Source organism: Amblyomma mixtum, chromosome 1 (genome assembly GCF_055824585.1).
Source record: "Amblyomma mixtum isolate Tamu chromosome 1, ASM5582458v1, whole genome shotgun sequence".
NCBI classification, from domain to species: Eukaryota; Metazoa; Arthropoda; class Arachnida; order Ixodida; family Ixodidae; genus Amblyomma; species Amblyomma mixtum.
This window is the reverse complement of record NC_143012.1, coordinates 207,626,106-207,653,944: the sequence shown is the minus strand read 5'-3', so window position 1 is coordinate 207,653,944 and position 27,839 is coordinate 207,626,106. Positions and strand designations below refer to the sequence as shown.

Here is a 27,839-nt window from a genome sequence, read left to right as displayed (position 1 = left end):
GTGAGGACAAAGGTTCACCTTGCTTTACCCAGATACAGAGCTTAAGGGCTGCCTTAAGTGCTTCGCTACGCGGCTAAGAAAGAGACCGCCGTAGCCCGGCTACTTCTGACAAAGACGGTACAGCCTAGCCAAGTTCGAAGGTTACCACGTTTGTTCCAGCAGAAATGGGCTAGGAAATTTTCCCTGGTATGACAGTCACTTAGACCGCAACAAACATGACGGTACAGGTTAAAAAGGGTCCTTCGGTCAGCTAAGCTTATGTATTCGTTGAAGCTTGGTTTATCATGGTTTAACGTCCCAAAGCGACTCAGGCTATGAGGGACGCCGTAGTGAAGGGCTTCGGAAATTTCGACCACCTGGGGTTCTTTGACGTGCACTGACATCGCACAGCACACGGGCCTCTAGAATTTCGCCTCCATCAAAATCCGGCCGCAGCGGCCGGGATCGAACCCGCGTCTTTCGGGCCAGCAGCCGGGAGCCGTAACCACTGAGCCACCACGGCGGGGATTCGTTGAAGTGTTCTTAGGAAAGCAAACCGTGTTAGAGCAGTTTAATCCGAGTAGGCTAAGCCTGAAGCGATCACCTTCAACTCGCGTTAAGGCTGGTTCACTGGAGTGGAGTACTTGCGTGTTTAGATCAAAGTTATCAGAAATATTCGTCGTCTGCCACTACTAAGAGCCGAAACAAACGGAATACGCAGCAATGGTTCTGGTCCATATGGCTTCCTCCTCTGGGTAAACTACCACTCCTTTCATGGCGGACAAGTCGTTTCCCCAGAGTAAGCGCAAATGCGCGACCAGGACCATTGCTGCGTATTCCGCTTGTTTCGGCCCTTCGTAGTGGCAGACGACGAATATTTCTGATAACTTTGATCTAAACACGCAAGTACTCCACCACTCAACCATTACATGAACAAAAAGGAACCACGAAATGCCATTTCACGCGTCAAATTACAGCATGAATATGCCAGCGGTGTAGCCGAAAAGAACCTTTTACAAGGTGCATTTAGCAATGCAACACCCGAGACAGCTAAAGATTTGGTCGGGTGTACATATGCCGGGAGTAGCGAAGCAGATGCCCGCACAATCCAACAGCAGCAGCAACCGATCCTCGTGTGCGTCCTCGGCAGCGTAGTATACGTATCAGACAATTCGACGCCGACCTGCCTCTGCTTCGGCTCGCACCGTGCGATGCCGTCAGGCGAAATCTAATTAGGGCGCGGAAATGCAGCCGACGAGATCCGACGGCCGGGGATGCGCGGCGCGAGCTCTTGTTTGTTTACCCATACACTAAAAGGTGGGGGCACAGGGAGAACGCCAAAAGGTATCTGAATGACAGAAGAAAGAAAAAAAAAACATGAGAAAGAGCCGCGTGAAGCATTGCAGGCACATAAAGGCGCCAACCGGAAATATCCACGCTCAATATCGAGCGTCGCGTGTGCCGCTAGATCCGTCGCGCACGCTTTACGCGCAGAGTCGGCATGCGCACGGACAAAAAAAAAAAACAAAAAGGGGGAGGGGGGGGGGGGGGGGGTATTCGTCCCGCTTTTCTTGGCATCCACCTCCGCCGCGCGCTCGGCTTTCGACGAAATCTTTCCACTCTCGCTGACTTTCAGCCTGTCTTTCGGCATAGGCTTGGAAGTTCCTGCAGCCTTTGCAAAGGCTGAGATGCGATAAGGCGCAAATTTGGTTAAAGGCCGATTCACACGACGGACCGTTCGCCCGCGGCCCGCGCACTACGTGTGCATACGTCAGCACTTTGAGGGGCGCGCTGTCGGCCGCCATCCATCCACGCATCCAGCGCGCCTCTCAAAGTGCTGACGTATGCACACGTAGTGCGCGGGCCGCGGGCGAACGGTCCGTCGTGTGAATCGGCCTTAACGGACGATGTTGTGGACAAGCCTGCACGCATGGAGTAAAACCTGCACTGAAATCGACGCCTCTGTTTTGTTGGTATACTAAATAAACAAGCGTGGCGAGGAAACACGAAGTCAAGGGAACCGAACACAGCCGCCGCTATTGGGACCGCTAGGGGACGAACACAGATTGCAATAGAGAATCCTGGATTTCAGGCTTGGCACTCTCTCGCTACCGGCACGCCACCTTTTCGAAACCATCTCCCATTTTCCTTCGCGGGCGAACTTGTAGAAACGACCGCGTACGAATGCCGAGACTTTAATTTCTAAAAATGGATAGACCGATTAAACTGAAAGTTTCACTACGGCGTTGCCGCCGCGGAGGACGCCGGTAGTTGTAGTCCTTGGCAGACGCATACATGGAAACCGTGCTTGCACGGCGGAGGAGTTTTATGTCTCGTGTCGAATATATAGCTATATCCATATATGTCTCATTGCCGGAAAGTGCACTAAAATCTACATATAGCACTCGTTTCGTTATTCGCACTCGTACTGAATGCAAAAAACTATAAGTGCGGCAGAAAAAAAGATGGACCGGAGACACGTAAAAAAAAAAAAAAAAAAAAAAACGGAGTACTTACCATGGGCCATTAGGGGACATCAATCTTGTCAGATGCACACGTGCGAAGGCAACGAATGGGGCGTCCATGTTTCCAGCTACTGTCTGATTACCCTTACGCGTGGTTCACAAGTTTGATGCACGCCCCCATGCCGCTTACTACCACAGTGATGTCGACAGAAAACGCCATTTCGGAAAAATGATGTCCCACAGACCGATGACAGAAAGATGCGACAAGTTACAGAAGCGCATTTACTGAACCCGTGGATGACGCAAGCGTACCTCGGAACCGACCTAAAGTGGTACAAGACTGAATGATCCGGTAACGGTAGAAGAAAAAGGACGAAATTTTACCCACACAAACGCCAATTCAGATCTCCACGAAATGTTGATGTGCCAGCCGAGGAAAAGTGCTGGCCGAAATCGCCCGCCTAAGAAGGAGGTACAGCCGGCCACATCTTTAGCTGGCGTGCGTGGCGGCCGCGTTTTCCTTGCTCCTACAGCTTATGAAGGAGCAAACTTGCGAAAATATCAAATTTAAGCACAGGCTCACTAAGCCCTTGATTAATATTGAGCTTTCCGCAAGTTTGCTTTGTCCCAAAGCACAGGAGCACAGAAAAAGCGGCCATCGCGCACGAAAGCTAAAGATGTGGCCGGCTGTACGGCTAAATAAACATTTATGCGATCACAGCCGTAGACAGGTGCAAAGGCAGTTTGAAGTGTAATTATGGGCTTTCATTGCAAGGATACCTTTTCGGCTGCAGTAAACGTATGACCCCACCAAGAGGACAATCTGCGGTCGAAGGGACTCGTGCGCCATGCAGGAGATAAGAAATCTAAGTAAATATCCACGTAACGTAAAAAAAAAAACAGAAAAAAAAGAAACAGTCTGTGGGTCTTAACCTCCTAAAGCTGCACGCGGGCTATATGCCGTATCCCAGAATATTGCGTTTTCGCACTCCGTCGAACTGCAGCCGCCGCGGCCGAGGTTCGACCCCGCGACCTTGAGTTCAGCAGCCATACGCGAAATAAGTGGTGAAAATGACAAAGAAGGCCTTTTGTAGCAGCTTTTGCAGAAGAAATTGCAATTCGTAGCTGTACAACAGGGAAAATGGCATCTTGAAGCAGATGTTCGTTTCTCTGGGACAAAAAAAAGAAATCGAGTTTCGTAGCAAATCTCCTGCGGGAGGTGAAAAGAAGGCTGAAAGCAGAGTTTCAGCAGGCAAGTTCAAATGCTCATCGTAGCCATGCAAAAACGAGAAACCATAAAACGAAAATGCGATTTCATGGCAATGCTATGACCGAGCGACAAGTCATTAATTTAGCTACCACCTCGCACAGTGGGCAGGTTGTGATGACGCCGCAAGGAGACGGGACCTAGGCGGCCCACCTGCCTCTTAGGTTGCTCTCTGGGGACCACCTGCCACGACCATGCCCGTCATTCTTAACTCACAACGCCGACACCGGATTTTGTAGGGAACGAGGCCTTTAAAGCTATTGCGCTAAAAAGAGAAAGGAAGGCAGGAAGTGCAACAACAAGGCATACCTGCTTCCGGTTGGCGAAGATCGGAGTAACCGGCACGCAGCCACCGCCGACCCCAGCGCCGCCACACGAGGCAGAGCGGTAGCGCTGCGAGGGGGCGCCAAGCCCCACCGGCGAGGACGCCATGGTGGGCCCGTAGCATCGCTGCTGGCTGCACGCCGGGGCAGCGCCGGTGCCCGACCTGCGCGGAGAGGGGTGCGAATTCGACAACGTCGCTTCAGTGGCGCCCAACGTGGGGCCAGCTCATTCAGCAACGCCCGCAAGTGCAAGTGCATCGCGCGGGAAACGCGAGCCAGTGATTGTGCGCAGTGGCCGCTCGCGCGCACTTATTTTCGGACAATGCTTGGACATTAGCGCGCGAGCGGCGCGAACTTGATTACTTTTGTATTTTGTAAATAGTGTACAAAGCTCTCCCCTGTCCTTTCTTGCTGTCGCTCCCCTCTATACTTCTCCTCACTATCCTCTTCCTTTCCCTTTCGTTTCCGCCGGCTGCAGCTCGGGTGCTTAAGATATTAGATAGCAATTGCCGCGGCCGGCAACACTCTTTTGCTTCACTTTTTATTTTTTTAAATAAACCACTACCACCCCACCATGACGTCGCTAAGACGACAGCCCCTTTGACAATGGAGTCCTTGAATAGGACGCCACCCATCAACTCCAAGATTTCATTTTTGGTTTCGAGAAGCATTATTTTTTTACTACAGTCGAGCACACTTATAACGAACCTGACGGTTGCGCGTATTGCATTCGTTGTATCCGAGGTTCCTAGTACCCCAGAAAATGTATAGGCTACATTAGTATGCGGCTAGTGGGTGCATTAAGGTGGATTTGTTGAGATTAGTGGTGGAATGGTATGAATTAGGGGGCGGGTTCAAGTAGTGGAGATTTGGGTGGAATAAGGTCAAGAATGACTTTCAAGCCAAACACAGGGAGATACTATCCCGGTCGAGGGCTTCTTCCAGCTTATCGAGCGAGTCGATACTTTCTGGAAAGGCCCGGATGCTGAGTCGCGATGTCAATTAGTAGCCAAAATCCGTACGACAGGTTTCTACTCAGAGCCCATTGCCTATGTGACACTGGTGACGCCACCACTAGATTACGTCACACATAATTGATGACGAAGTAATGACAAATTACTAATTAGTGACTTATTACTCATTAATGACTAAACACTAATTAACTTCTAATTAATGACGCTTAAGCTTCGCCTTTAGGAGTGGAACGCGACAGCGTGTTGTAGCGCTGCCAGCAGTCCACAGAACGCCACCGCCTTGCGCATGTCGGATGACATGGCCTGGCTGAAACGCACAGCGTGGTTACGCCGGGACGACTGCGACGAGCCGGGTCGGAGCCCGATATATCTCCGTCTGGCGTGACGTCATAATCAAGGAAATTACTTGGTAACTGTCTCAGTGGTCACCCGTCAAAAGCGTGACACCTCTGCTGACAAACTTCTGTCGACAACAGTGAGGCATTAAAAGGCTTTCGGCTTAACAGCACTTACAGCTACAAAGCTATCAAAAGGTTTGAATTTCTGCGCCTAAAGTGAGAGTTGGACTTTCCATATTACGCCCAAGGAATACTTATTCAGACAAAGCTGGCGTACATTCTCTAAGCATTGCGTCATCCCCGACTGGTAAGCCGTTACAATGCCCGCCGTCATCATGCCTGCTGGAGATCCTTGAAGTTGTTTCCCAAGCTCTTCTCTCTCCAAGATCCTTGCGCCAACGATCTGCTCTCGGAGACGCGATGCAACCAACCGCCGTTCACAGCAGCTAATGCCAGGTCGGTCTACTTGTCATGGCATTCTTCAGATTCCACCATTTTGGTGCTCTTCTATAGTGCCTTCGTCATTCATGGCTCTGCGACGCTTTGCGACAAGTCCACGGTCGTATCGCCACATATGTTTGAGACTACGTCACCTGTGTTTCCTGCGCCCATTCAGCGACCGAGAAGTAGCGCATGGTGGAGAGCCTAGGTGGAGACCGGCTGGGCCAGCATGGCATATGGCGCGTGTCTTGTATCCGAAGTCCTGACATAACTGCAGTTGACTGATCACCGACCGAGCGCAATAGCTTCCCCCCTAGCACCCGCCACGTTTCTCATTCTATTTCAGACAATTTTCCGATGCCGAGTATACCTTCTCACCCGTTGGCGCTTCCTTGGCTGCCAGTTATCAACAGTTTCAATGCCACCGTTTTTATTGCTTTTCCGGGTCGCATTCTTTTTGAGCGGTGTCGATGCGGCTGGGAGACGCTCTTCGGTGTCCGGGCTTGCGAGAAGCGCGAGTTCAAAGACTGCAGGGACGAGACGACAGCCCCTCCTCGTTCGCTATAACCGAGTAGCGGGCCACAGTCGTTCGTTGCATCTGAGATGCTCTGCCACTTGCCCCCAATGCATATTTTGACGGTAGCACCGTCTTCCTTCGTAACAAGTGAGCGTTCGTTATAACTACAGCCGTTATAAGTGAGCTCCACTGTGGTACACAAGCGCGCCATGCACATGCAGTAAGCAGTTCATCCCCAAGTTCAGCACTGCACCTTATGACGGGGCCAGAACTCTGGCAACGTTCCTGGGGCGATGCGAGGCATCCCAAGCGAAAGTGCGCCATCAGAGCTTTCTGGAAACGTCATAACATGCCTGAAACTGCCCCGGAGACCGGAATGCATGGGGCAGGCAGCCGCAGCATTGAAACTGTACGCGGTTGCACTGGGCTGATCCTTTAGCTGTGCACACGGGCAGGCAGAAGTGTATCGAGATCCAAACCAATTCCGTTACCGCCACTGACAAGACGTAAAGATCGGTCCTTCGCAAGCGCGGAAGCCGGTCTTAAGAAAAACAGTGACAGCTGGCACATTCTCGGGTTTTTCCTCCGCTAAGGTCGTTTCCTTCGGCACAGAGAAGTGAAGCAGCTCGCCACGGCAGACAAAGCCTCCTCACCTGGCCCCGTCAGCCAGCGGCGAACAACGCCGTTAGTTACGCAAGCCAGAAAACCGCCAGACTGTTTCCTTTTTATTTTTTTTTAAAGCCCACCGGACATCGAAAGCCACACTTGGAGCCCGACGCAAGGTCGGAAATGAGCGGAAACGTGTTTCAGACACGAAGTACCGGGTATATTCAGACGTCGGGACCAGCCCCCGCGCTTTACACAAAATCGCGCTCCGTCGAAATGCACGGTCTCGAACAAAAAAAATGGCGCGTAGAAAGGTTGCGCAGCATTGAGCCGCGAGATGACCGTGGCCTACAACAGCGCTTGACACGTTGATCGACGCACCTGCACTCACTGAAGTCTCAGTAGCTGCACAGCTCCATTTAAAAAAACGGGCGTGAGGGGAAGCCTTTATTTTTTTTAATGAAATGCACCGGCTTACTCTTTTACTACGCCTGCTGGGAACTGAGGGCACGTGCGTCTCAAAACGCGTGCAGCCAGTACCCTACGTACAGTACCGTGATAACGGCTACGACAGGAAGAGCGTTCTTGTATACGTACTACAGTCGAACCTCGTTATAACGAAATAATGGACATAACGAAGGAATGACGATTGCCCTTGGAGACACTCTCGAAACCGGCTATAACGAAGCTACGGCTATAACGAAGTTCTTGCCGGGCCTCTCCAACTTCGTTATAACATGGTTCAATACGCTTTTAGCCCTGTTTGTACACCAGCCGTAATGGTAAAGGTATGCTGGGTTTGACGTCCAAAGGCCACACATGGGCTATCATGGAAGCCGTAGCGGAGGACTCCGGATTAATTTAGACCACGTGGGGTTCTTTTTAAGTGCACTGACAGCGGGCTACCCTGTATTTCAACTCCACCGAAAAGCGGCCTGGATTCCAGGCGTATGTAACTATAGGAACAAAACATGCGTGATCGGGGCAATGGGTGTCAGGCGCCACGACATTAACGTCGGGTCGCAGTGTCAAAATGGCGCCCTGCCCACAATCACCACCAACCGCTGGTACTTCGAGATGAATGTGTCCCTCAGGCCTATTTTCTCATTCATTTATTAGGCCTATTTTCTTATTCATTTATTATGCCTCGATCTACTATATGTCCCTCAGGCCTCTCTCAGTTCCCTGGCACTGAGGCCGCCCTTTTGAAAAACAGCCGCTTTTGTAGTGCAGTCATACTACCGATGGCAAGCACCGCGTCATGCATTGTCAAGGCTGATCGTACCAGGCCCACACATGATGATGAATAGGATTTTAGTAGCCGTGTTTGTGCAGCAGCCGTGAACGCGCACGCAACTGAAAGCTTTTTTACCTTCAAAATGAAATTAAGCCAGGGCACGGAACTGGACTAAAGCGTCCAAATCCTTCCTGAACTTCGTGCAATATTTTTGTAGAAGGTATTCGAACATTTTAAAAAGGTATTTACGAGACAAAGTGGGCGCTGAATTGGTATCTTATATTTGGATACTACGTTGAGGTATATGTTCCGTTTAATTCAAAATTAAAGCAATTAATTAAAAAAGATAAATGTCTCCCCAAGCCTACTTCGTAATACCCTTCAATGTTTGTACAGCTCTTCCATTCACGTATAGAGTTTAGTGATTCTGGAACTTATTTCTCGGCTCATGCACGTCTCAGAATCGGATCCTGGTGACGCACAACACCACAGGGTTCGACACGTGCGCTCTTGGTCCATCTAAGAAACGGATTCACGTTCAAAAACCGGGGCCTTGTTCTTCTAGATGGTGAACGGTACACCTACAGCCTCTGTCAAAAGTTCATAGAACCTAAGGAGTTTCTTTCAGAACGGCCCTGTCATGTGGTTCGCTATATGCATCGCCACCGTCCCAAATCCTTCGAAGGTGACAGGATTCGAACTCTCGACCTCAACCTTACGAAAGCTTGGACTTTCACGGACGCTACTGGAGATTCACTACACGATTCGAACCCTCGACCTCAGCCTTACGAAAGATGGGACTTTCAAGGACGCTACAAGAGATGCACTACACGTTACTCAGGAGCAAATCATTTGGGTTCACTAATTTTGACAAGTGTAAGAGATGCCCTACACGTCACTCAGAAGCAAATCATTTAGGTTCTCTACTTTTGAAAAGTGCTATACATGCTACAGAAACGAATCCGCGCTAGCGTTGACCACGCAAGAGCCTTTCGGTACGCTGCGCAAGAACAGCTGCACGTGTGTGTCCTTGCGTGGTTACACAGTAACAGGAACGATGAAAATTACCAACTATAGGAAACAAAAGGTGGTATTTTCCCGAGGCGCGTTGGAACGCAACGAACACAGCAGGCGTCGGAGAACGCCTGCACCTCCACACTACTACTGTTGATAAAAACGCCGAAAAGGCGCGCTACGAGACATTCCAAGACCGCCGCCCCCTCCTTCGCCACCCGCAGAGCCGAGCTCCTCCGCGGCCACTTCGGCCGAGACATACACACACAACAATGGCGCATTACCCGGCGCGGCTAATGGTTAGCGTGCGGCGGTCGTTGCTTGCACAGCGCTGCAGAGGTCCGCGGCGGCGGTAGTTTGGCCGCCGCACGCCAGTAGCCGTCGGCGTCATAAGCGCACGCTAGCGTGCAAGGAGTGGGGGAGGGGGAAGGGGGCGTAAGTGCTCGGCAGAACAAAGAAAGTGATGAAAGCGAAACCTGCAGCCGAGCCGAGAACGACTTTGTGCGGCGTTGGTTTTCTTTAACCTGCCTACGAGTTCTTGCGACTCTTCGAAAGCCTGAAGCAAACGTAAACTTTAGCCCAAAGAAAAAGGCGACAAGCGAGGGCCGGAGGCGGGAGAAAAGGGAGAGGAGGAGGAGGCGTCAGCTTTCGCATAGCACGACTTGTCTCCAGTTCGAAAGGTCGACAAAGAGGAGGAGGCACAGGAAGGCAAAAATAAAAGCTCGAAGACCACACAATACAACTGACTCTGGTGCCTGGGGTAGGGGGTGAAGAATAAACTATACAAAGTTTGCAGCCTGCAGTTCTAACAGCACATGATTACAGTTTGAGAAGAAGGCAAAAAAAAGCAAAAGTAAGCATGCAGCTGTGGAAATATTGGGAGGCAAGAATCTGAATAACAGTTCTACAACAAAACAATCAAACACTGTCACGGAAATGTGATTGATTATACTAGCTCACAAGCAATCATGAATAATTAACAATGCTCATAAAACTCTCGGCTACCTTCGTCGTAATTTACGTCTAGCTTCACCATCAGTTAAATTACTAGCTTATAAAACATTAATTCGGCCAAAGTTAGAATACGCATCTGCCATCTGGGACCCCGCTCAACTTAACCTAACTAACTGTATTGAACTTGCCCAAAATCTCGCCGTACGATTCATCTACTCAAACTACTCATACTCCACCAGTGTTACTTCCCTCAAAAATAATGTATGCTTACCTAACCTCAAGCAACGTCGCACAGTTGCAAGGCTGTGCTTGTACCACAAAATGTATCGTAACTTGTCTTCCAACTGTCCTATTCAGCCTGCTCATAGTTCTTCAGCCCGCACAAGCCACCAAAATGCCGTTTACCCCTGCTCGCACCGTGACCCATGCATCTCCATTCCTTCTTCATCCAAACAGCACGTGACTGGAACAGTCTTGCCACAAGTACCATCCTTCATACAAACCCGGACCACTTTAAGAAAGCCATCGAAAAAATGTTATTAACACCAGGTTGCTAGCCCACCCCTCACGTAAAGCCCTCATCCGAGGGCCCTTGAGGTATGTGTAATAAATAAATAAATAAATAAATAAATGAATAAAACAATTTCCAAAAAATTTTTAAATCCAGTTTTTTTTTTTCAGCAACGAATACATCTTTTTCTGCCAGACAAACATCAACAGAACCAGAGAGAGCAACAAAATAGACTATGAAGAACAAAATTATATGCGGTAGTCCTCAAGGTGGTCTTGGTAGCCAATGGTTCAGAAAGTCACGTTTCTGCCATATGCATACCACAAAGAGGAGACCAGCCAAACAGCTTCAGTTTTATTCCATGGCTCCACAAGTCCAAACTACAGATGGTTTCCACCGCAAATATTTTCTTTTTATTATTAAGCTAAGTGAGGTACTTTAACTTTGAACATAGCTATATTTAGGGACATGGCATTGCTTAAGTCTTAGGTTCCATTTCTGTTCATTGCTAGCATACTGAACTGAAAAGTGTAGTGAACTCTCCCTTGGCAATTCTATCGGTGACCATTACGCTAGAAAATTTGAGCCGCTCGAAATGTTACTGCTGCAAAAGGACACCAGAAACAAACTGAAACTGGCTCATAACAATGGATCATCACTTTCTTGTGACAAATCAGTTACTCTGGATAAAGACAGAGATACGCACCTTGCCAGAAAAAAAGTGAAAACAAATGAAAGGTAGCGCCACTACAGCCAGTTTCCAAATAAAAGTGCAGTTATGCATGGTCTATTTTTACCAGACTGTCTGAGGCTGACAGACTTGCACACAAGAGAAAACAACTAAGAATTACACCTCTGAAAATAAGAAAGTAAGTTTTGTTCTGCGACTGCCATTGCTCTTTTATCACACGAGGAATACAAAAACCAGAAGAAGCAAATACAAAACGAAACAAAACAAATCGATGTTCAGCGACTCTACCGCTGGACTAGTTTGCCTTTGGCTCTTAAAAGTAATTTATGCTCTTTTGGGCCCAGGTTACTAAACTGCAGCACGCAGCTCTTAGCAAGTATTTCATTGTCAGGGTCAAAAATGGGATACGAATGAGGGATGGTAACCCCAGCATGATGGCAGCAATGCAACTGACAAGCACGATTCCAATGCCTAGCTGGTGGTACCTTTATTTTCGGTTTTTAGACACTGCTGCTTACCTCGATTTGTCCTGTGATGCACTTTCATTCACACTCAGTGCCACTACCAATGCAGAAAGTTTTCATCAAGGAAAAGTACAAAACATTTTACAACCTTAAATCTGCAGTAATAAAACATATTTACCTGCCCATTAACACCAAGGGAGCCACAAAAGGCGCAAATCAGTAGTAGAGCACTGCACGGGTTACATTCTGAGGCCGTAGCCTAGCCCGGGCTACATTATCACTCTACTGAGCCCAAGTATGGCCCGCCAAGCTCGACATGAGGCCCGGCCCTGGCCCGTTCCAACAGCAGCTCAAGAGCTGTGTGCAAGCAGCCTCCTGATACACAGGGAGGGGCCAGTAAAGTAACTCGAATCGCAATATAATTTTTTAAAGAATTGGTTCCGTAAACACAAAAATAAGACAAGACAAGGTGGACCGAGCGCTCGGCTTTTTTACCAGTGGTTTCATCTGTGAAAGCCTGAAGTCCCGAGAGCCTAATGAAAAGAATTGCATACACACGCAGTAAACTCAGTATTACCTATAGATCTTTAGTCAGTCCTTTTTTACAGTCGCAATGCCTAAACATCAAAACGCCCTCCAAGACATAGCAATTGCATTTCTTACATTTTTTGTGAACATGATTTCGCGGGTTGAATTCACAGCCGCAGTGAATTACACCCCTTGCAATAAAGCCTCTATTGCAAGGGAGGGATGGCTATGAGACGAAAAGCAAACATGCCAATTTAGTGTTGGTCAAATGTTTAGGGGAATCCCCCAAGGTGGAGTAGATTTGTAATAAGGGAGTAATTACTCGTTGGCATCCACCCGAGCGCAGCCATACGGCTACAAAGGAAAGCTATACAGCTTTCTCAGAAACTTCGTAGTTAAAGAAAAATTCGTCCTGGTCCGGGGTTCGAACCCGGGACCACCGCTTCACCGGAGCAGTCGCTCTACCAATAGAGCTAACCAGGACGGCAAGCTTATGGTAGGGCGAGAGCGAATTGATCAATAACTCGAAGTGGGAACTGTGTTAGCTTTCTCAGAAACTTCGTAGTTAAAGAAAAATTCGTCCTGGTCCGGGGTTCGAACCCAGGACCCCCGCTTCACCGGAGCAGTCGCTCTACCAATTGAGCTAACCAGGACGGCAAGCTTATGGTAGGGCGACAGCGAATTGATCAATAACTCGAAGTGGGAACTGTGTCAATTCGCTCTCGCCCTACCATAAGCTTGCCGTCCTGGTTAGCTCAATTGGTAGAGCGACTGCTCCGGTGAAGCGGTGGTCCTGGGTTCGAACCCCGGACCAGGACGAATTTTTCTTTAACTACAAAGTTTCTGAGAAAGCTGTATAGCTTTCCTTTGTAGCCGTATGGCTGCTTTCGGGTGGATGCCAACGAGTAATTACTCCCTTTTTGCCAATTTAGTGCATAGATTGTGCTTGAAGACCCAAGGTGTCTTAAACCAACATGCCCTTCTCTAAAGGCGCTTCTCGTAGCACAGAGATGTTCTTAGGCAAAGGCAGACAGTCAAATAGTATCTCGCAACATACCACTGCCTATCGAGCAGTCAAATGAAGGTCCTTCTCCAGCGATTCTAATGAATATTCAAATGTCTAGTCATGAGCAAGCCAGCACAAGCCTGCGATGCTGTGCATTTTATTAGGCGAATGCATCCGTGCAAATGAACCGTGTGTCAGGAGTTACAATGCGCCACTAAGAACACTGCTGTAGTGCAGCCCACTGCTGTATTTTGCGCCTTTCCTTTCCACTTTCTCTTGTACCGCTCTACGCCGCCAGTACCGTCTGAAGTTACTTGGACATAGCACTGAGAGTGGCGCTGATTAAACTCTGTCAGCAAACAAGCTCTCTCATTTCACGGCAACAAAAAGTAGTACTAGTGGTTTATAATAAACTACTGAAAAGGTATTATAGCTGGGCTTCTTCCATTTCAGAGACACTCTGGGCAACAGGAAAAAGAGCTGTACTGTTTTTAATTTTTCCCGTGGTAAGAAAATGCAACTATAGCAGACAAAAAAAAAAGTAATTGGGGATTGAGTACTTTTTTCTGAGCCAACACCACAGCCCTGTTTCATCTGTGTCACTGCTAGTTTGACATACGTGTACGTCACACTGCAATAATCAATCAAAAGTCCTATACAGCCCTTCTATGTATGGCCCCAAGCCCGACCTGGGCCCGTGCAATGCTCCAATCAGTAGTCATGTTTGTTTTTATGTATCTCAGAGCTAGAAACAATGATTACGAAGTGCAGTGATGATTTCGTGCTGAGAAAAGTGAAGAACCAGAAAGGGATATGGCACAGCTGGCTAGAAAGTAAATGAACAATTTTAGTGCAGAGTAGCGCTAGCTCGCATTTCCTCATACAAAGCCATTATGACACAATGACGTATGTCCCGTCGAAAACAGTTTAAAGGGACACTAACGGGGAATATTAATTCAAGCCAGACTGAAAGGTTATCATCATGTGATAAAAAATTAGTCATTTTTATCAAAAACAGCTTTGAGAAGTCTGAACGTTGTAGAAAAGCAAAGTACACATGGTGACACCACTTGTGGATTCCTGCAACTGTGCCTGGTGCCATGAATTCTTCTTCAGCCACAATTGGTTTATCACTTTCTTGTGAGACGCTATTTCGGCATCAGTGGGCAGGAATTACTGACATAAGGGGAAGCAGTGCAGTACGCGTGGTCAAAAATGTGAGCAGTCTAATAATTCAACAGTAGAAACGACGCGATGGACAGAGAAAGGAGGAAAAAACAGCGCCATGTCTTTTTCTTTGCATTCTATGCACCCAGCCTGCGTATGGTCACTGTAGGAAGCAAGTATAGCACTCCAAGCTCTCAATAAAATTCATGCTCAGAAGTGGTGCCTCTGAATGACCGAAGTGCTCAAGCAAACACGCATCATAAAACTGACATAACCTTTTTCAAGTTTCGTGGCCAACTAATGTTGGTAGATTTTCTCAGCAACACAGACAGCTTTCTGCGCATAAAAAATGCCTGTAGTGTTCCCATGGAACGAATGATCTGTCTAGCGTAGTGTCTTGCTCAGGCTGCCATTTACCACCAGCATCCCTTAATTGAATCATACTATGAGACATCGAAGCACACACTAAACAGAGTGTAGCTTGAAATGAAATATAACTCTTTTCGAAGAAAAAAACATTAAATATCGCATTTAACAACATGCAAGAGATGTGGAGATTGTCGAGATGTGGTCATCAGGTGGGGTACACTGATAGCGGCCAAATTTCCTGGGAGAATGTTGTTCTACTTGATACAAGCGATTTTCAGCTCCAAATCGAAATTATAAATCCTCTTTTCATTCGTATTGGAACACTCAATCCTGTCAATATCAGGAGAGACCTTTTCATTTCCAACCGAATCTCATAACACATTTTGGTCACTTGACAGTCTCTTTATTATACCAGTATGCGACCTGTACCATTCAACTGCTCTCTTCTTGTTACTTGCAATCATATAAGGCATGGCTAAGTTCAGACATGCTGTTAACAAATGAAAACCTGGGACACAGTTTAGCAACAGAGTGAACAAACAACAAATCTAGCTATTTAAGGGTGAAGCATGATCGGGAGCTCGCTGACTTCATTAAATTAACATGAAAACTTACAACAGCAATACAAGCTTACAATAGACTGCTTACAACAGGCTTACAATAGACCTGCCTGAAAAAGCCTGAAAACAAGTTGAGGACAGCATGGCAGGATATGGAGAAAAGTAGGCTAGGCAGACAGAAAGACAGCAGCATAGATAAGAGAAACTGCAGTCACTAATATCCTAGTAGCTACCAATGGGCACAGACGGGTGATTCAATGTGGTGAACTACTCTACCACTTCCACAACTGATGGTCTGTTAGGGTAACAACGTGCATTGCAATGGAAGGAAGGATGTGGACAAGAGTAATAAAAATTGGTTGCAAATAGAACTGAATACTCTGAAATAGTTCACATATCAACACAAGTAGTTTTAGTTTGAGAAATAGCTGCAGTTTGAGTAACTTGCGAACTTTCTAAATGACACACTGCGTCCTTATAAGGGTGCCATGCGCTACTTGATGCGCTGCCCGAGATTCTTTCTTCAAGCTTTCAATAAGGCAACCTCTCTTTCTTCAGATGCCCCCCCTCTTAAGAGAGTAGATTGCTGTGGGACCAGCACAAAATGATTTTCAGAGAAAGCAGCTGGCTCTGTGGCTCTGTCAACATAGCTCGAACCACAGAGCAACTAGCCTGCATCCGTTTCAGTTTCTACATGGCCTACAAGATCGCCCAGAGAGTAAGCATTCACGAACAGCCATCTCGCAATACCAGACTTCGGTGCCGCAGTTGCTTTGCATGCGATGAAAACTGAAAATGAGCCAATTCTGTGCCCTACTGTTTCTAGCTTTTTCCGTGGAAAATATTTTTCAGTGCAAATATGCTTCTTGATCAGCACCAGCCTAAGCTAAGTACAAAACAATCTAGCATATGCAGTGCTCACTTTGTGGACAAGAAGTCACGGTGCAAAGCAAAAAGATGTCAAGCCAATGTGCACAGACTGCGTGCTAGGTCCATCCTGACTTCAGTCTAGACTTTTCCCTGACATGGCCAACATTTAGGTGGTACCCTTGATGGTTTCCTGATTTCTCCAGGTTGCTAAACATGCTGAATTATGCAAGATGTTTGTTCTTCTGGACATAACATGCAGTCGGTGCCATGTACATCAAATGTCATGTACCAGATTCCACTTTCTTGTGACAGAACACACATCGATCAGACAAGCTATATCTTGAAGGGAGGCTGAAAACTGCGTTCTGATGACAAAGACACTGCTTTCACCGAAAAAGGAGCCTTTGTATGCAAGCAAAGCTTAAAAATTGTAATAAAGGTATCACCGCCCCCAGCAATTTTCATAAGCAAAGTACGCTGTGTCCAGACAGCTTTTTGCATGCCGATCTCTGAGCTTAGGATAAGCCACCATTCACCATTCACTTCCAAATGGTAATCATGGAGCCCTTTTCAATCTCGAAGTGACGAGTTTAAGTCAAGTGGCACTGGTCAAATGAATCTAAAACGAAATGTACGTGACCGCAAAAATGCTTAGTTATAGGGTCAGTTCATTATAATGATCGCACCCTCCTATGGCCTCCTTTTTTAACGGTGCACCTCACAGAATAAGCAAATACAGCTGACCTAATCTTGTCAAGCCCGACAGCGTATGTTGTCAGAAGGCCCAGGAGTGATGCAAGAAACAGTTGCAGAATGTTGAATCCTTCTATGACTTCACGGATTGCTACCACTTTGATTCTATGACTGGTTCATAAGGTGCAAGGTCCAGTGCCCTTGACATTTCTATGATTTCTGCGCATCTGTCATCTTCAGCAACTTGGAATGTAGACATAGAAACTCATGGCAGCGATCACCTACCTACGTACATTAAGGTTGGTGGTGCTTTTCTAAGTTCCGAGCGGTGTAAGGTACGCTACACGAATTGGGATGTTTTCTCTGACACAGTAGAGAAATTGGAGCTCTCCCACATTGATTATGAAAACTTTATTGATGCTGTAGCACGTGCTAAAACGACCAGCACTAAAGTTATAACCTTACCAACAGTGTACTCAAGTGTAGATGCTGAATATGAGCGACTTCGAGCAATTCGCCGCAGAGCAGAGAGACGAGCACGCAGGACCAATAACAGAGAAGACATCAGCGTTGCTAGGCGTGCACAGAAACATGTTCAGCGCCATTTGGACAAACTCGCGAGACGGGAATGGCGATCTTTCTGCGCAAAGCTTGATCCCAGAAAGCCTCTTTCGAAGATTTGGAGCATTGTGCGCAGCCTCAGTAGTCAGCTGGCGCCATTAAATCTTTTTGAGTGCGTAGCTCTGAATGCAAATATTTCTCGTCTCGACACAGCGGAGGCTTTCTGTTCTAAGATAATTGCTCGTTCATCAGCCGTATCGGTGCCACTATCTCCCCAAAGCTTTATCTCTTCACCTAACACCGCCCTCCTTGACGAACCGTTCACTATGGATGAACTTTATGCGGCTCTGGCAACTACCAATAAAAGATCCTGCCCTGGACCAGATGGCATAAGCTACACTACCCTCTCTCACCTGACAACTAGCGCCAAGGTTCAACTCCTCGCAGTTTATAACACCTCCTGGGAGTTCGGCCGCCTTGAAATGTGTTGGAAGCGTGCGCGTGTCATACCCATCCTCAAGCCTGGAAAAGCATCAACTTACTTAAATGCCTATCGTCCTATAGCCCTTCTAAGTTGCATCGGGAAGTTGATGGAGAAAATGGTTCACTCCCGTTTAACCTGGGACCTGACGAACAGGGAAATTTATCCTCCGACCATGTCTGGTTTTCGAAAAGGACGCAGCAGCATTGACAATGTTATTGCCCTTGCCAATTGTGTCAAACGCAGCAAAGCAGTGCGGTCTATGACCATTGCAGTGTTTCTTGACGTGAAGGGAGCATTTGACAATGTCACACATGAGGCAATTCACTCAGCTTTACAATCAATTGGCATTACCGGACGAATGTATAACTGGCTGCGCGACTATCTTCACGAAAGATCGATTTTTATGTCAACAAGTGAAGGTGACACAGCTCCGCATCAAATATCTCGCGGAGTACCTCAGGGGGGTATACTAAGTCCTACCCTTTTCGATCTCTCACTTGTTGGCTTGGAAAAATGCTTGCCACCGACAGTTGAAATCTCCCTTTATGCAGATGACATCTGTATATGGTGTTCCGGACGCAATAGGCGCATTGTGCATGCCCGTCTACAGAGGGCAATAGGCTGCATTGAATTATTCTTAAGCAAGCGCGGTCTCGCCATGTCGTCCGATAAAAGCTCAGCAATTGCATTTTCAAGGCGTGATCTTTCGCGCTACGTGCTGAAAGTTGCTGGTACTCCAATACTGTACGTCACAACCCATAAATTTCTGGGGGTAATGTTTGACAGGTCACTGTCATGGTCCCCACATGTGCAACAGATGAAAGTCAAGCTCTGCTCTTACGCCTCTATTTTTCGTATGCTCTCCACCAGCAGAAGAGGCTGTTCTACACCATCATTACTTCGACTGTATGGAGCGCTCTGTGAAGGCCTTCTGCGCTACAGTCTCCCAGCTCTGGAGGGTATTTCGCAAACTAATATTAAAATCCTTGAAGCCATGCAAGCTAAAGCCTTGCGAATCTGTCTCGGCCTTCCCAAAAACACCTCCACAATGGTTACTCTAGCTGAGAGCAGACGTCTATCGGCATCAGTGCTCTTAACCCAGGAGCTCCTTCGTGCCCAGGTGCGGTTTGTGGCTCGTGTACCAAACCACCCACTCGCTGACTACTGCATGGAGGATATTTCTAACATTCTCCCATCACAGTACCAGCGTCCTGTCACAACTTCCACTGCACCTTGGAGGTATGCAGCATGGCAAATTAAGATCACAATCCCTGGCATTAAAAGAAAAACAAATACCCCCAATCCTGCACTAAAATACTTTGCGCTTGAGCACATTCATAGTTGCTACAATGCGTACCGTCACATCTACACTGATGGCTCTGTAACGTGCTTATCATCTGCGATTGGCGTCTGGATTCCGTCAACGTGCACCACAATTTCAGCGATACTCAGTCACCGCACCTCGACTACTGCTACCGAGCTGGCTGCGCTGCGTGTTGCATTTACTTACATCCTACAACAACCGCCAACAGCGTGGGTTGTCTTCAGTGACTCTCGTGCTGCACTACAGGCGATAAATTCACCAGGAAGCCTTCAGGAGCAGATCGTCGATGACTTGAATAGGTTACACACCGAGGCCTGTGAGTGACGTCACCGTGTTGTGCTTCAGTGGTTGCCCGCTCACTGTGGCCTCGCAGGCAATGATCGTGCTGACGGTGCAGCAAGATCGGCGCATGGTGACACCTCCTTGTTTCTACCGATACCTTTTCTCGTAGTGATGGCGCGAGACTTCTCGCTACTAAAGCCTGGCAGACGCAACGCTCTTTGTGGTGTGATCCGCGGTGTCAATACAGACCCCTCTTTCGCATCGACCCCGCTTGTGAATTCCGCATTCCCCGGAATTTAAATAGACGTGACTAACTGCCTGCATCGAATTCGTCTGGACGTTGCCTTTACTAAATTCTATCTTTATAAAATTGGTGTATCAAGTAGCCCTCTGTGCCCGACATGTGGTGTGCGCGAAGATATTCAACACTTGATCTGCCACTGCCAAATCTTTAATACTTATCGCAAGGCACTGTTAGGTGCTTTAGGACTTCGTCAGGACAACCCCGTGCGCCTGGAGCATGTCCTTGGACCCTGGACTGATGCGACTTCGGCTGAGCGAGGGACAAAAGCTTTCTTAGTTTTTCTAAGGGACACGGGTTTAGTGGACATACTTTGATAGTCATCTAGGGGACACGGTTTTAGTGGACATACTTTGATAATCATTGTGTGTGTGAGAGTGCGTGAGTGGTGAGTATGTTTGATGTCACCTTTTTTTTTTTTCTTTCTTTCTCTCTCTCTTTCACCCTCTTCTTTCATCCTCATCTGGAGTAGCATGCCAGGCCTATAACCAGGCAGACCTCTCCATTATCCATTAAAGTCTCTCCTCCTCCTGGTTCATAATCACTGTCAGCTTGCAATGTTTTCGCAAGGGGCCACTACGTAGCTCTTGCATGCTCCCACTAGCCATGTTGTTGCTCTCCCTGTCAGTAATTTTTGTATGTCTGTGCCCTCTTCATGCATCTTTGGATGCGCCAGGGACTACAATTTTGGATTAAGCATCGCCAAAAACCCCCTTCAAGCCAAACACTGTCACAGTCCATCAGTACCCAGTTAATCGAAGCTCCCACACGACCAAAGCACATGGTGAGAGGAGAATCGCAACGACTGAAGAGGCGTGTTCTGGCAAGCATTGAAGTTAAGAGGCATTGGCACTGCACATGCTCACAAACATGCTTGCACACGGCCTGCTCACTACGGCATAAGATGTGATTGACCACAACCCTGGTTGCAGGATGCGGCTTTTGCTTTGAAAACACGATAGGATAAAATGCTAACATTCAGTAAGAGGCAGTTACATTTCTTGTCTTGCTTTCTTCAGTTTTTTCCCCAATCGCAATAAATTCTCGCAATATAGACGATCAAGTATTTATCCAAGATGGAGTTCCAGGGGGTGAAACTTATGAGACAATACCGCGGTCATGATTTTGAACACCAAAATGAGGCTTGCACCAAAATCCCTCTATTTCTACCCCTAAGGAACACTTGACTTATCAAAAGCTGGAACCCTTTACATCGTCAACAGTCTTATCTCTCGTTCGCAAACATTCTTCGGCTGTTCCGCGCTGCACAACAATGCAAAATCACAAAGAGAGCTAGGCCTGGCTCTTTAAGATGAGTTTCAATGATGCATATAAAGAGGGGTTTTCGAGAAGACTGAAGTTTTCCGCAGCAATAAGCACTCCTCGCAAAGCTTGAAATGACAGTAAATTAATGCTGAGACCCGAATGACAACGTTTTAGTGCCTAAACCAATGCAGGCAGGCAGCTAACCCTGACAGTGGTCAATGTAGCATCATATGACAGTAAGGACGCATATAGTTCGTAAACATAGCAATGTTGCACGTCACTACTTCATTCTTCAATACTGAAAGATAGGTGCGAACAACTGCACATAGTGCAGTACCGGCCTCTGCGACGCTTTTTGCTTCTCAGCACTAGCACATACGGATGACATGACTTACGGGTTGCTGCTACTGTTTTTCTTCATGGTGCTGCATGGGTGAGTTGCCCAGATGTGTCCGGAAAATGCCTCCACGTCCACCGACGGCCTGCAGCGACTTGCCGCCTTCAGTTCGAAACAACGGTCCTTGCGCGAGCAGCAACGGCTGTACGTAGTGCACAATAAACACTAGTAAAGGGCTTTTAGCTGCTTAGCTGAACATCAGGCAAAACCACCAGGTGTGCTTGCATCGCCAAAGACACTTTCAACTCAGCTTTTGTTGAAGTTTCCAAAAATAATATAATTAAAATGTTGAAACTTAAAAATGCACATTAATTTTTTTAAATAATTTTTATTACCACTTAGTTATTGCAAAAAGTTGTTTCTTTCGCTACCATGTCTTAGGTTAAAGACGTTTGCAGCGCCAACGTCTTAAGTAGTGGTGATTGTAAAACAAAGTCGCGTAATAAAAGTTACTTTACTAACAATTTTAAGACATCAACGTTGTTTACTGCGATGCGCCTTTTGAAAACTCTCGTTCTCATGGAGGAAGTCCTCCAAGCTTGTTCCTGTCTCACGTTCACAGCTACGGTGTTCAAAGCTGTCTCTCTCAGTATTTCAACTTGTCAGTTTCGAGCCCTTAGCACTTACTGTAACGTATGGTTTTAGCTTTTTCAGCCATATAAATGCAGAGCCCGGCACAAAAATCTTTAGGACGCGTGAGCCAGAAACAAAGCAGATGGCTCAATTATTAGCCGCCCTATCGACACCACACTTCTGGAGCTGAAACTCAAACTGGTGTTCTTTGTTCTTTGGTAGTGAAATGAAATGCTTGCTGATCACGTACCGCCTATGGGCCTAGTTTGCTTTCCGAACATCTTAGAGAATTTTCTCCGTGATTGTACGTGAATGTATGTGTACGCGTGATGAACGTAGCTAAGGCGGCTGACCGCGGTGATGTGTTCGTCCTGCCTGTTCCCTTCTTTGCATGATGAGAAACTGGCTTGGCCGCCATGCAATCAGCATATTCGCACCCTTTCAACGCCCCATACTTATCTTCGCATTAATAAAAACGTTTGAAGAAGACCCGGCCCTTTGAGGAACTTTCAAGCGCGCGAAGCATAAGCGCCTCACGTTGGGAAGGGTAAGTGTCGGTAAAGAGGTAAATTATGCGTTTTTTTTCCCACTTTTTTCAATGTCAGAGGTTTTTTTTTTTTCGCTGTCAGAGGTTGTTTACGCATCCCTGCTCCTGAGGCAGGCTTTATTACAATGTAGTTATATAGCAGTTTTACAGCCAAAGCTATTGTACGGACACTAACTGTAGATTTGTTTCACGCCACCATGTAATCAACCCAAGAAGGTTAAAATACGAAAAAAAAGAACAGTATCTATACTACCTCCTGCTCTTAAAAAACAGCACCACTACCGCATTTGTATATGTATAGCCTCCTTTATTCAACGGCCAGGTCACGTGACTGGTCACAGATTCAAGCATCCAAGGATTCAAGATTGGCTGATCTTGACGCAATATAACCTAAGTCCTTCCTCCATGACCTAAGTAGATCCTTCCTACATTGGCTCCTAACACGTACGCAGAATCAACCGTTAACCAAACAGATAACAAAATTAACCAAGCCGTACGAAGGTACCTGCGCGGCTTAGCAAGTGTGATGGTGTGGCTGCTGCCGTCTATCGGATATGCGACATCCACCTGCGGATTTTTTTCCTGTCACGTCGACGCCGACGGCATTGCCGACGGCATTGCCGACGACGGCTTTTCTGCAACACGGTTCGCATACTCTGTCGAGTAAGGTCGGCTTCAAGAAAACGATTTTTCCCATATGCTTCGTATAATATATAAAAAGGTCCAGCCGCTGTCGACGATATTGGAGGAAACTAGAACATATACCTGACTGGTTTGGTCCAAGGCCATCGACAACGACTCAACAATAACGAGATACCCACTAGTGCAGCAGAGGAGGCAGAACCACAATTTTACATAATTTTATTCCGACATGAATGGCGCCCCGTGTTATCCAATCGATTTAAAGAATTGCAGACCATTCATATTGTCGTGCGCTTTTTTCAGTGATTTAACTTGGGTCTAGGTTCGATATAGCGTCCACCTTTTATTGCGTGTGCGCGTGCATACGCGCATGCACAATTGTCGAGTTTATGCGTTCGTTACTGGGCAGGTCCGTGTGATAATTAGTCCATGCAGCGTCTTGCACACAGCGCATTCTCCATCAGACGTCATCAGCCTTTGCTATTTCGCTGTTAAATACACGTCTAAGTTGCCTGATGAGTGTGTGACGCGAGCGTGTGTCACCCGATCTTTATGCATGTGTTTTCTTCGGTGAAGAAATTATGCAGTTTTCTGCTTTGCAAAGCCAAGATACTGACCAATTAGTTCATATTATATCTTTGTACAAACTCCTTTCTCCACTGACTAAGCGTAGAGGGTATAAATAGTTTGCTGGTGACAGTAACGATGTTTTTTTCTTCCTCCATGCAGTAACGCCACATCGTGTAAAAAAGGGCGAGTGAACAGTGGTTGAGAGAGCTGTCGCCTTGGGGCCGAAATAAGAAGCAGCAGCGCGGAGCTTTTCCGGATCGCTGGCAGGTGCCGCAGCCTCACCGGAGGCCGCGAGTTGTTCAACAAGACGGCGGGAAATTTGTTCACACAGTCTCGATTTTAAATTTGTTCACCACATGCACATTCCTTATAGAAATGCAGGTCGATCGTGTAGTACCAGTATTTAAGCACGGGGAGAGAAGCACTCAGCAGTTATCGTCCTATTTTTATATTACCAGTTTTCTGGAAAGGAATCTAAAAATTGTTACAAATTTTCTTCACTAGTTTACACTTCATTTTTTACACAAAGCAATTTATTTGATGACTTCCTGCTCGGTTTCAGAAAGCACCGATAAGCAGAGACCGCCACTTTAACTCAAAAAGGAATCATATTAGAAGCTTTCAGCATTAAGGAACTTATAACGAGGATCTACATAGATTTTACGAAAGTGTTTTATTTTTTCACGCATTCAGAGTTCGCGGCAATACTCATACACTGCTAAATCATATCTAGAAAATGAAACAGGTACGTTGACATGAATGGCAGTAAATCTTCCGTTTGGCTGGTTTCTTCTGGCGTTCCGCAAGGCAGCATTCTGTGACCACTCTTGTTCAGTATTTACGCCAATGACATTGTTCGCCGCAGCGACTGCGCAAAATTTGTCTCAAGCGCAGATGACACTACCCTTTTTGTTGAGGGAAAGACTATGTGTGATATTGAATGGCGATCAAATAAAGCGCTTTCTTATTTACACCAGTGGGTGAACAAAATTTGTTTAGTGATAAACCCGAATAAAAATAGGAATTTTATACTTACCGAAATTAATATAGAAGCTTACATCATTGAACCGATGGTTAGGTACAGATCGCGTAGAGATAGCTAATTTAGTGAAAATATTGACGTTCATTTTTCAAAGCATTTAACTTGGAGCCAGCATGTTGAGTACCTCTAGTCGAAAGTATGCAGCTAGAGCCGTTGGCCTTACTGGGAGACTGAGAGAAATTTTACCAAATGAAGTTAATGATCTTCTCTATAATTCCCTAATGCTATCTCTTCTTAAGTACTGTAATATTGTCTGGAGCACGACTAGCGTGATAGACTTGAAAAAATTGCACTTACTTAAACTAAATATAACGTGTTCGTTGTATTGCTAATGTATCTTTCTATCATTCTTCGGCTCCTGCTTTTTTGAAGTATAGCATTCTTTTCCGGTATTTTTTCTTTATAATTGTAAGTTACTACTAACCTATAGATCTTTTGCGAAAGAAAAAAATTACCGACGATTACGTTACTTCCTAATGCGAAATTTGAGCGCAGCAAATAAGCTGTTTCACCTTTTCGATAGTGAGTCAACCCCAGCTGCGGAGTTGGTTTCAGGGACAACGCCGCCGATGCCGACACAAACAATATGATACCCTCGCTTCCGCAGCGCTAAGAACCAGGTCTAGCCGTGGGAAGGTGGTCACGTATTCGTCGACGTGCCGGGGCCTACGTGAAATAACCGGCGCGTCGGCAACTGAAGAGCACCCTATCCGCCACACAAGAACAGGGGGGGGGGGGGGGGGGGGGGGGGGGACCCATTCCTCCTCTTTCTGCATGGCGGCGACGGTGTTCTATGCAGTCACGTTATCTTGACTCTCTAGCGGCGTCAGCGGCATCCAGCGGTATCAGTCGGTCGCTGCTAGCGCTGGGGGGATGAAAGGGGGGCGGAGCTGGTTACGAGGCCGACGACAACGCCGACGACGACGCGAAACCCAGGAACGGACGCCAAAGAGCTGCGCTCTAAAATAATCTTGTGATTTCTTTAGCACAACTACAGGAAAACATGCGACCTTGATCGACTTACTAGACACGAAGAAAAATGGTTTGTACCTACACCTCGTACATCTTACAACATGCAATCCTTCAGCTATACAATCCCCACAATACTTCGTCCAAAGTGATAGGTCCCTCAACTACATCAAGCTGCTCATCGTCGAGTCGAGGAACGTCTTCGAGTAAGCAACTGCAATATTATCCGCCATTTTGGCTTTCACAGCTCTCAAAGTGCTTGCGATAGTATTCAAATAAAACATAAAAAACATTGCCACCTTGTATTGCCAGGTGGCGCATACGAAGTAGGGCGACGACGACGAAGTAGGGCTCGCGTCGTAAGGAATCTGTCGCACCTGCCCGCACCCCGCACCTCCACCAGACTGTAGCGTACTTGCTGACGAAGGGGGCTTTAATAGCAGGCACGAAGACAGGGAAGGCCAGGCTAGCTGGGGCAGCAAAGGCGACAATATCATATGTATGCTGCATGTGCAACATCCATAATGAATTTCCAATATCTCCTTAGCACTCTGCCTTTCATCACTCAAGGCCCGACGAGATGGTGGCTCATCTAGACACTTGCACGATCTAGGCCTTATTAAGGACCTCTTACATCCAGAATACAAACTGCTATTGATATCGTCTACATAGGCACCTCATGAAGCTGAATTCAAGTACGCCCGAGCTGACGCAATTGATGTCTGTTCAGGAATGCGATTTTCGCTGAGGCCTCAATAGGCAAATTTTTTGTCTGTTTTGTCCTCTCCGCTGTAGTAGTGCGTACGTTGGGCAGACGGGCAGATGTCTAAACGTAAGGCTGTGTGGACATGCCTCTTCACTTCGTCTGCAAACTGGTGAACACTTGCCAGTGCACTGCAAGAACTGCACAGGTTCTTTCCCTTTCGAAATCGTACTCAGATTTTACGGCGTGGTAAATGATCAAATGTCGAGGGAAATCCTCGAAGCCCATGAAATCTGGAAACACAGTAGTGGCCCGTGCATTAGCACACCTTCTATTTATCTCTTTTACAAAGAACGAAAGTTTTCAAAACGTACTTAAGTTTGCACATATCAGTCTTCATGACCTTTCGCTCTTTCTCTTTTTCTTTTACTGGCTGATTTTACAGTTATCATAGTTGGTGTTATTTTTGCATTCTTTCAAGATTTGCGCATGCGTGTTGTTGCTTAGTGATGGGACATTTGTTCTTTATTCGTTTTCATTCTGTTTAAGTGTAGCACCTGTCCTGCCCTCGCCTTTCTTTGTCCTATGAAAACACTACGTTTTCGTGTAGCATAAAGTTTAAATAAATCCCTCTTTTGAAAAAGTGAGAGATCATCGCGTGACCATGTGTCTGCCAAGCAAGTAGATACAGCACGTTTAAAAGTTTCGTCTGAAAGCAGGCAGTTATTCCTTTACAGCTTCTATCGAGTATCCGATCCCATCGAGGGTGGAGTATGCGCCAACTTTACTTCACTTTTGTATATGCACTACGCAATGGTCATTGAAGAATATGGGCCGCACCCAGCAAGCAAGAATACTGGCTAACGCGTCTGCAGAAACGTGGGTTCTGTCAAGCCGAGCCCTGGAGAAATATTGATGAGTATAACGAGGATTATATCACTCATTTCTTGACTAATATCCACAAGGTCGTTTCCATATGCCAAACCTGTAAGTAAAGCAGCACTAGGGTTGTAACGCTTACACAACACTGCACGGTCCTCATTCCTAAAATCAGAATTAAAATCTCTCAACGGTATAACTTTGTGGTCCGTCCACAAATGGTCAACTAATGACAGAAAGAAGAGCCTTATATCTCGCTGCTATAGAGGGACATAAACACAAATGATCCGCCACTGTACGCCTGAAATGCTGAGGTCACAGCATA

At 46.8% G+C, this 27,839-nt stretch overlaps 1 protein-coding gene across 2 annotated transcripts in view; it reads right to left on the bottom strand.

Annotated features, from left to right (window-relative positions):
• Pask (PAS domain containing serine/threonine kinase) overlaps window positions 1-21,739 on the bottom strand; it is a 76,486-nt gene extending 54,747 nt beyond the window's left edge. Inside the window, exons 1-2 of one of the 2 annotated variants that reach the window (XM_089562683.1) lie at window positions 21,588-21,739; window positions 4,021-4,198 (exon numbers count right to left, since the gene is read on the bottom strand). In XM_089562683.1, the coding sequence (XP_089418809.1) occupies window positions 4,021-4,198; window positions 21,588-21,613 (204 nt within the window). In that variant the 5' untranslated portion in view covers window positions 21,614-21,739. The remainder of the gene's footprint in view (window positions 1-4,020; window positions 4,199-21,587) is intronic. The other variant, XM_089562696.1, reaches the window with a different exon arrangement.
• Between the last annotated feature and the right edge of the window lie 6,100 nt (window positions 21,740-27,839).